The 10,549-nt window shown below is 32.5% G+C and overlaps 1 protein-coding gene across 1 annotated transcript; it reads left to right on the plus strand.

Moving 5' to 3' along the window:
- The first annotated feature begins 283 nt into the window (after positions 1 to 283).
- Positions 284 to 3,053, plus strand: LOC122597295. Its single transcript, XM_043769908.1, has 6 exons — positions 284 to 306; positions 382 to 732; positions 815 to 1,163; positions 1,249 to 2,316; positions 2,414 to 2,882; positions 2,980 to 3,053. The coding sequence occupies exons 1-6, from the start codon at positions 284 to 286 to the stop codon at positions 3,051 to 3,053; spliced, it is 2,334 nt and encodes a 777-aa protein (XP_043625843.1).
- The last annotated feature ends 7,496 nt before the right edge of the window (positions 3,054 to 10,549 follow it).

A 10,549-nucleotide genomic window follows, 5' to 3' on the forward strand; every position in this document is an offset into this window, starting at 1 on the left:
TATCTATTAGTAGTCTTGTAGCAAAATGTTTGATTGTGACCGTTTTCAAAAATGACGAATTATTCAATCAATGAGATCAGTTTGCAATGAAAACATTTGCCATTGTCATTTGGTGTGGACTTTAATGTAGAATTATAGACTATTAAGGAGGTATTTTGGATAAATAGATCATTACTCTATTTTCACTTTTATAATTATTTTGTTCAGTATGGTGTGCTTATGTGTTTAGATGCAGATGCATCAAGCTAATGATAATGATTTTTCAAGACCAAGGTGGGAGAACATGGCTGAATCACCACTAATTGAGTATGTTTACGACACTTTTTTTACAACAGTTTTTTTTAGTTGTAATGCTATATGTCCTTTTAATTCCATTTATAGGCAACTAACATCGAAGTACAAGTTAAAGCTAAAATATGGAGGCTTCTTTCGATTAATCAAGAACTCATCTAGGAGGAAATATTGTTTCGGCTCTCAAAAAAGTATCTACATAGACACAAGCTTATACAACTTGAATGAATTAATTGAAGAAGTCACGAAGCATTACCCATTTAACAGCGGTCTAGTTTTTACAATTCAGTTCATTGACAAAAATGCAAATGAGCAATCTTTTATTGACATTGATTCTGATGAGAGCTTCATGGGGATGCTTGCAATGTACGAGAATGAGAAAGAAGTAACCATTTACATGACGACGAATAATAATCATGGTACCAATAATTTACTACCAAGGTACACACATTGTGTATGTTTATATTAGTATATCTCTGTAGTTATCGTTTAACTATTGAGTAATTTTGTAATTTTGGTGAAGTGGTGAGGGTGAACCTATTGATGAACCACATAATGAAGATGATTCTAATGGTTGTACTGATAACGAAGAAAGTTATCACATACCTCACAGTTCTGATAATGAAGATGAGACAGTGCAGTACCAAGTCAAAACTTATTCACTCAACAACAAAAATACCACAATGAAAGTGAACTTAAAGTTTCCAAACGTGATTAGTTTTAGGAGAGCTTTGAACCATCATGCACTAACAAATGAGTTTGAGTACTATATTGAGAGAAGTGAACCAACACGGTTCACAGCAAGGTGTAAACAAATGGAGTGCAGATGGCGAATTCATGCTTCCATCATGCCTGACAAAGTTACATTTGAAGTAAGCATAATTTTATTAAATATTATTGCTTTTATATGTTTGTGTCCATAAAAATCAGTAATATGTCTGTTTAATACTTTTGTAGGTTAAGAGTTTGGTAGAACCACACTCTTGTACTCAGAGCAATATGGGCAGTAACAAGTGTGCCACTCAAGGATGGATTGCTGAGGTAATCCCTGACAAACTAAGATCCGATGGAGATGTATCCGTTGCAGAGCTTAGAAGTTGGCTTGTGAAAACTTACAATGTTGAGCCTCCATACATGAGAGTAGCTAGAGGGAAAGAACAAGCTTACACAAACATGTATGGAAAGTGGGAGGACTCTTTTATGCAGATTGATGATTTCAAAGGGGAGCTACTAAATAGGAACCCCGGAAGTGTTGTTGACATTGATTTCGACATCAAAAGTGACCAGAAACGTTTCCTACGGTTTTTTATTTCATTATTTGCTTGTTCAAAGGGATTTTTTGCCGGTTGTCGTCCCTGTATATCTCTTGATGCTTGTCACCTGAAAGGGAAATTCAATGGTGTACTAGCTGCTGCCACGAGTGTTGACGGTAATAATTCCATATTTCCGGTAGCCTATGGTGTGCTTGAGTCAGAGAATACAAAATCATGGACGTGGTTTCTTGAATTACTAAAAAAATCAATTGGAGTGCCAGATGGTCTTGCTATCTCATCGGACATGCAAAAGGGATTAGGCACAGCAATCACGCAAGTTTATCCTAACGTTGAGCACAGAGAATGTATCAGACACTTATATGCTAATTTCAAGAAACACTTTCGTGGTGACTTCTTTGCCTCCAACTTGTGGGGTGCTGCAAGAACCTACTGTCCTAGTGAGCATGATAAACTACTTAAGGAAATTTCTGATGCACGTGAAGCTCCTATAACATATCTGAATCAGAACCACAAGAAGATATGGAGTCGAAGCAAGTTTGGCACGATATCCAAGTGTGATTACATTACTAATAATGTTTCCGAAGCATTTAATTCTTGGATAGGTGACTTGCGTTATCAACCAGTCCTTGATCTCCTTGATGTCATTAGAGACAAGCTTATGGTACGGTTATATAAGAAAAGGAAGATTGCAGAAAAATGGAAAGGCACATTAGTTCCCAAGGCTAAAATTTATATTAACAATATCTCTAAGGTAAGTAGATTGGTTATACTTATTGTATTAACTTTACACTTCATGTATGTGTCTCTGGTGTATCTATGTTGTCTAATTTTAACACTTTTTCTCGTAGAACTTCGGTGAATATGAGGTTCGTAGAAGTAGTGATAATCGAGCTGAAGTGAACTTCAAGGGAAGACGATGGGAGGTCGTGTTAAATGAGCGAAAGTGCACTTGTCGTGTTTGGCAAGTTAAAGGCCTTCCATGTATACATGTATCTGCTTTCATTGGTAGCATAAGGGATACTCACTGGGATAAATATGTTGTTCGATGTTTTACAATTGAGAAATTCAAAGAAGCCTATGCTCTAGAAATTGCTCCTATGCCGGGAAAAGATCAATGGGTGAACAAAGCATTTGGAGAGAAGATATACCCACCAATAATCAAACGTCCACCTGGACGACCAAAAAAAAAGAGGATTATACCAGCTAGTGAGCCTAAAAGAAGACAACAATGTGCACGATGTGGCCAATATGGCCATCGTGATAAGACATGCAAAAATCCGCCCTGCGAAGGATATGATCCATATCAACCATCGACAAGTAAAAGGTTTAACAATTTCTCATTTCCTTTATATAAACAGAACCTGAAATTGACCTGAAATTGTATGTAATGCTAACTTGGTTTTTGTTGTTATAGGAGATGTGGAAAGAATACAACCGGTCAAGAAAGCAATGGGGTATAGTGGTCAAATTCATGTTTTTTGTTTTTAGTATAGTGTTCATAATACACCAGTAGTACATAGACTTGGTTTAGACCTGGTATGGTCTTCTGGTTATAGTTTTCCTACTCATTGATACTTTCTATGATGTTTTGAGTTTTATTTTGAGAAAAATTTCTGGACAACGACTATGGTTACTTGAAAGTAGTTTTTTGTTTGTGAGGATTATGATGATGGCATACTCTGTTAAATTGGAATGGAATCAAATGGCCAACATGGAATTTTCTTATTTATTTTGTCATTCTATGGTTTGGAATGTAATAGCTATGACATTGCTTCTTTTGTCATTCTCCATTCCATATGCAGGTGTATGTATGGTTTAGATACGCTAGAAATTTGTTGTTGTCAAAGTCACATACAGGTTTCAAAAGGCCCATGGTGATATATCAGCTATAAACAATTTGTACGATATATATATATACTGGTATTAGGTGATATTATTTCAAAGGGTAAGATGGGAATTTGATTATGTAAAATTGTTTTTATTAAATTTTTTAATCAAATGGGTAAATATGAGAGATTTAATATTTAAAATGGTTATATGTGATATTATGTCATTTAGTTGGATATATATGTTATTTTAAAAGTTAGCAAGGGGATATATGAGATTATCCCAAAAAAAAAATGAAACTTTATATACACGTTTTATGACAATGGGCCGATGGCAATGTGTTATTGTATTGTTTAATTGGTAATGGACTAATAAATCAAAACTAAGCCCAAAAATTTGTGATCCCTTCAAATCCCAAAAATGGTCATTTGAATCAGAACCAAAATAACCTAAAGAGAAAACTCATGTGTTTACTCTAATTGTATAGTAGTATTACAAATGTTTTTTCTCAACTCGTTGCTATTATCAAATATATAGTATTGTATCTTCCAACGATGTCGATCTAAGGTGTGTAACAGTACAGTTCCTTGAAAATTTTGGTCTCGAAAAAGTCAATAGGCTAATTTAAGTCTCAATTACCAAATTTTGGTTTTGCCAGCATAACAAACCAAAAATCAAATAAAGAATTCACAAATATGTCATTGGTTTACCTTTGGGTTAGAAAACTGGTTATTTGGTTAATTAGTTAAAACGAAATAATCTATCAAAAGATTTTAAAATATCTTCTCGACTTCTCATAAACTCGATCATTCAGAAAAAAGAGAAAAGAAAAAAAGAAAGATACATACAGAGATTTTGTGACAGAATCGATCAGTAGTGGTCCACGAGACCAGCCAACATAACAACATAACCAAGTGGATGGAGGGTGCGTAATGGTGAATAGGCTTCCTTGGATTGGACCATTTATGGCGCACCATTACCCTATCACTATTTCTACGCACCGCACGTGATTTCTAGCCCGCTAAACAAACACTTTCTATACTTATACAATTTAATACGAGTAATATTTGTATCTTAATTATATATCTCCATTTTTATAAGACTGCGTTATATCTATTCTACCAAATTCACATATATAAATCTTACATGTATACATTCTGTTCATTTATATATAGTTTGTTGGGTCTAAATTTATAAACACGATTTAAGCATATATAAAAGCATAGCGGTTTGCCAATTAATAAAGTCCAGCATAGCTGGTTAGAGGATCGGTTGAAACTAGACCGTGACGGTCTGTACTTGTCTATCGCATTGAAACATGTCCAAACCTATGGTGTTTGTGGGTATTTATCAGTACTTAAGAATACATAATTTGTAAAATTCATTTAATATCTAAAACATTTTTTGTATGGTTATATGGAAAATGATACACCTTCTAAACTAATATGAGTAGTCTAAAAATCCTACTAACTATTAGATGATGATGTATAGAAAAATCAGTGAGCAAAATTAGATTAGAGAATTAGTTGATTGCACATGTCACATTTTTATGATTTTATAAGGATCATTAAGCTAATCTTTAAAAAGATTTATCATTTTTCGTGGGAAATATATAAAGATATGGGACGCTGTTTATAGTTGTAAGAATATAATGCGGTAATTGGCCGAAGATTTTTAAAAACTTCTCTAATATTTATACTACTATATAAAGCATCAACCCCTTTTTCTTTTCTTAAATTACAACTTTGAACTACCGAAAATACCTTCTCATTTAGTCACTAATTTAAACATTTCTACCTAATATACTTATAATACCTCAATGAAATGATTATAACATAAATCATTTAATCTTTCAAATAACTACATTATCTCATTTAACACCAATTATTTTTACATTAATCACCGTTGCCACCAGTTTTACCCGTAACCACCACCACTATCGATACCGTATTGCGCTGGCATGTGACTCGTTGTAGATAATCTGTAATGATGTTTGAGGATTTATCCCTTTCAGCTTTATGACAAGGTGGAGGCGTGGAGCTGCTGGCATCATGTACCATCAAACGACTTTAGGCAACTCCGAAGGGACATTTGGGAAGACAAAGAAAAATAAGAAAATAACTTAAGTTCAAATGGGGTATTGCCAAGTGTACATGTTTTTGTACACGTAATAAAACAATACATCTGGTCAGAACCATGTCACGTTCCTCGGGTGAGACCTCCCACATGCGAGAAACAATAACTATTTTATTTTACTTTTTTGGGTTTTTTACCACAGGATATGCAGCTATTTAAAACAATCATCAAACAAAATTTTAACTAATATTTTTTATTTTATAAATATAAATTAAAGAATAAAATAAAACAATAATATATGTAACAATTAATATATCTAATCACATAGAATAAAAATTACAATGATAATACTATTCATTATAAGTAATTGTAATAGTGTATCAATACCACCACATCGTTGCTGTCACAAGCACCAACACATTTGCATTGATATCGTGCTAGGAAGTTATAGATAAATGAACTTTACAAATAACATATCTTTTGCTTACATCAATCATCGCATCTTAATCAACCATTATCAAAGTACCAAACTAAAGATCTGAATTGGAAACCCATGAACTTTAAAAAATCATTGTATTGAATTAAACATGTAAGAGAAACCAAACTAACTTACATATTGAATTGGAGATGAGTCTGAGGAAAAACCAATCTAATAAAAAAATTTGATACGTTGATGTGATCTTATCAATATGATTTAGCATATTGATATATTTCAAGTAATATAGAAAATTTTTAAGATATGTTATTCTAAGTAATATGGAAGATTTTTAAAATTTAGGGAAAAAAGAAAAGATTTGTCTAGAGTTTACGTGACTTCTTATATTTAATGTAATGTATTTAATATCCAATATAATTTTAAACTCAAATAAATATGGTTGATTTAGATGGAAATAATTTTTTTTTATCTATATAATTAATAAGATAAATAAATATTGACAAAAAAAAATTGTAAAGATGCCACATTGGATAAAGTCTTATGTGGCAATTTTTTAGTGTAGGTTTGGGTTTGAAGAGTGTTTTATAAGACACGGTTAATTACTGTTTTAATATATATATATATAGTGAAAAGTTATTTTGAGAACCCTTTTTTTTGCGAGAACGTTTGAGAACTTTTCAAATCAAGTCCAACCAATGATTATTCTTTACATGAAAATTATTTTTTGATTGTTTTCTGAATAACTTATGTGTAATTTTAAAGTTTATAATTGTGTGGAGGCATGGATTATTATCCGTTATACAATTACGTGGAGATTTGGATTCTTAATCACTTGTGCACGAATATTGTTATGATTACATATAATCGACTTGCATACATGTGAATATGGTTTTAAATATTACGGAGTACATCATTTCTCCTTAATTTACTTTTATTCTTAAATTATTTTAAATAAAAGGTTAATACCAGATTAACGGGTTTAGAGGAATGAATATGGTTTGGATTATTTGATTCTTTAAAACTAAAGATCATTAGTTCTACTGGCAATCCGGCATGGAGTTTAACAATCAATTAATTTGAAAGTCAATACAAACAAGATAAAAATTTAAAATTGAACAAAGTTTTGTTTGAAAACTTAAAAAATGAATTTGTATCTTATAACAACAACTACTATATTATCACTATAAAGATTACATCATGAGGTCGCCTTGGCACGTTTAGAGTCCTATACACTTATCATTTGGCCACTACGTTATTACTTATTAGTGTATTACATAGTATGATTTGCCATTCATTTTCTCAAGATAGAAATCAGTTAAGTTTTTTTTCTTTTTGAAAGGTGTACAGTTACAGCGAAAAATCTAGCATATGTTGTCTTAATAGAGTTCGCGCTATAGAACCTTTTCACCTTCAATCCCTAATAGGAGGTGAACTCCCAACTAAACGGCTCGAAGACACGACATTTGATTGAGATAAAACTGCCCCATTTGCAAGACTCAAACATGCTTCACCGGAGGACTTTATTTGTGGAATTCCTTAAAATGTTTTTCCCATTCCAGGATGTAAAGTTGATGCTCAACCAAATCACTGTATGTCTGGTGGTTTTTCAGTAGGAACACCCTTAAAATGAGAATAACGTAAGAACATTTAAAATCTTCATTTTGATGTATTATGAAAGTGTATAATTAATTATCATTATGTAAGTGTTTAACAACACATTAATTCTTCAAAACTGCAAAATCACATTTTTTAAATGTATGAATCCGTTTGAGGGCTTGTGCTATTGACTTTGGTGGAAGTTAGGAAGATCATTTACCGTTAGTTGAGTTCTCGTATAATAATAGTTATCATATGAGTATTCAAATGGCTTCATTTAGGGCACTTTAGAAAGTGTCGTTCTCCACTCGCTTGCGCGGATATTGGTGAAAGTCAACTTATTGGATCGGAAATTATGGTTGAAACAATGAAAGTGATTTCTCAAATTAAGGAGAGATTACAATTGGCTTGTGAGAGACAAAAGAAATACGTCGATGTGAGGCATAGACCATTGGAGTTCAATGTTGGTGATCACGTGCTTTTGAAAGTCTCCCGGTGTGTTGTCCGTTTTGTCAAGAGAGGTCGAGCTTGGGCCGAGATACATTAGGTCTCTTGAGATCATTGAACGAGTGGGCAAAGTGGCATACCGATTGAAGCTACCTCAAGAACTTAGTGATGTACATGACGTGTTCCATATTTGTAACTTAAGAAAGTGTTTGGCGGATCCTAAACTATATGTGCCTATGAATGAGATTCAAGTGGACAAAAAGCTCAATTTTGTTAAAAAGCCTGTAGAGATTTTGGATCGTGAGGTCAAGAAATTGAAGAACAAACGTTATACGATAGTCAAAGTCCGATAGCATGCTAAGCGTGGAGCCGAATTCACTTGGGAGCGGGAAGACCATATGAGGTCTAAATACCCGCATTTGTTTAGTGATTAGGGTTCTATCGATTTTTGGGACAAAAATCCTTTAACGGGTAAATGATTTAACATTTGTGATTTTGACTCTTTGACTGATTGTGCAATTTGACTAATTATTTAGTTAACGAATATACTTCGAGAACAATTTGAAGTTCATTTATGTGCAATGTGTTCATATATGTCGATTGACAATTCAATTTGACTCTTGTATGCTAGTCGAGGCTATATGATCGTGTTATTCAGTTATACGATATGAGATGACATTTTTAAGTTATATACCTCTATTAAGAGGTAACAATTCATGGACAATAATCACTCATGAACAATGAAATAGGCTGGCAGGTAGCTGCGCAGCTGCCTGCTAGCCTGCTTGCATTTTTTTAAGTAGTTGCGCAACTGCCTGCTAGCCTGCTTAAATTTTTTTTTAACATATATATTTAATATGTCAAACGTTTTTGCGGGTTTATCATATTCTTTTTATTTAAGAATTTTTATGATTTCGTCTATCTCTATTTTAATAATTCATGAACAGTAACCACTGATGAACAGTGAAACGGACTGGCAGGTAGCTGCCTGCTTATTTTTAAAAAAAAAAAACGTATATATTTAGTATGTCAAACGTTTTTGTGGGTTTACTGTATTGTTTTTATTTAAGGTTTTTTAAGATTTCGTTTATCTCTATTTTTTATTTAACTTATCCATATTTTTATAATGGTTTTATTTGCTTTGTTTTTTATCTCACCCCATATTACCTTTCGGATTTTACCACGTCGCAACTCTTTTTGATTTTTTTTGCGCAACTGCTTGCCAGTCTGCTTTTTTTTTATTAAATAAAACATATATTTATTTATGTTTGATACAACAAACATAGACATATACGAGTATTTATATTCATTTTTATCTTTGAGATAACAAACATAGACATATATTCATATTTTCTTTTTTATGTTTTTAGCTGTCTGTCAATACCATTATGTACCACTATTTCGTTTCAATCGCACTTTTCTCCTTTGTGGTTTTAACTAATATGTCGAAAACTTATATTCAATTATTTTTTATCGTACTTTTCTCCTCTGTGGTTTTAGCTAATATATTGACAACTTACATTCAAATTTTTTACTTTCATTTCGTTACTATAAACTTTTGTAAACGTTTGTGGTATTTACTTTAGACAAATATGCATCTCATATATCAAAGCTTTTACTAACATATATAGCGACACATGCATTATCAATAACAAAATCTAACCACAATAAATGATACCAAGTAATGTACAGAAGTAACCTAACGTGGTTTTGCCCTTAGATATATTTTTGAAACAAACCTATCAATGACATAATGTATTTTAATTAAACGGTTGAAGATTCAACTTAATAACACTAGAATAATAGGTGTTTCAACTTGACATTTGAAGCCTCGCAAAGCGGGACCTAATTTTACTATTTGTATAATATTCCAAATGTTTTTTCTCAACTCGTTAAATAAAAAAAACGAATCCTATCCATGGGTTATACCCATGATCTATGACCCATCAAGATTACCCAACCATATCCCATTTCCCCCATCCTCCCATCCATTCATTCAATACTCTTACACACTTTTCTCTCTCAATCTCACTAAATGCAACAAAAAAAAACACACACACACACACACTCACACTCTCTCTAAATTCTAGCATCATTTATTGTTGTTCAAGCAAGATTAGTGTTAGATTTATCATCATTTTCATAACATATCAAAAACTTGGGGATTTTCAAGTGCAAAGACTTCCTTTAAGCTTCAAATTCAGATTTGGCACTTTGGTGGGAGTTTTGGTAAGTAAATTCTAACTCAAAATCATCATTTAATGTTATTAATCTTGTTCTTGGTAAATCCTAAGTCATCTTGAGTCGAATTAGTCTTGGATTGTGAAATGAAAGAGTTTTTGATGATGGGTTTTGTCCAAAATATGTTAGTAATGTGTTTAGTAGCTTCCAAAATGGTCAAAATGATTTTTGGGTCAAATTACGGTTACCTAGGGTTTTGATTCGGGTCAAGAACGGATTTGGGCAAGATTTGGTTATAGATCGAGTATTTGTTGTGGGTTATGTTCATTTATGTTTGGAAATGAGTTTGGAAGTGTCTCTTAATTGATTTTGAGGTCAAAATGAAGCTTGGGTGTATTTTGGGTCGAATCTGTGCAGGTTT

Source organism: Erigeron canadensis, chromosome 4 (genome assembly GCF_010389155.1).
Source record: "Erigeron canadensis isolate Cc75 chromosome 4, C_canadensis_v1, whole genome shotgun sequence".
Classification (NCBI taxonomy): Eukaryota; Viridiplantae; Streptophyta; class Magnoliopsida; order Asterales; family Asteraceae; genus Erigeron; species Erigeron canadensis.

Bases quoted from the DNA above. Each gene is read 5' to 3' on its own strand.
- LOC122597295 (XM_043769908.1), top strand. From the start codon at position 284: ATGGCTGAATCACCACTAATTGA. The intron at 307-381 runs GTATGTTTACGA...TTCCATTTATAG, and splicing joins GCTGAATCACCACTAATTGA to GCAACTAACATCGAAGTACA. The intron at 1,164-1,248 runs GTAAGCATAATT...ATACTTTTGTAG, and splicing joins CTGACAAAGTTACATTTGAA to GTTAAGAGTTTGGTAGAACC.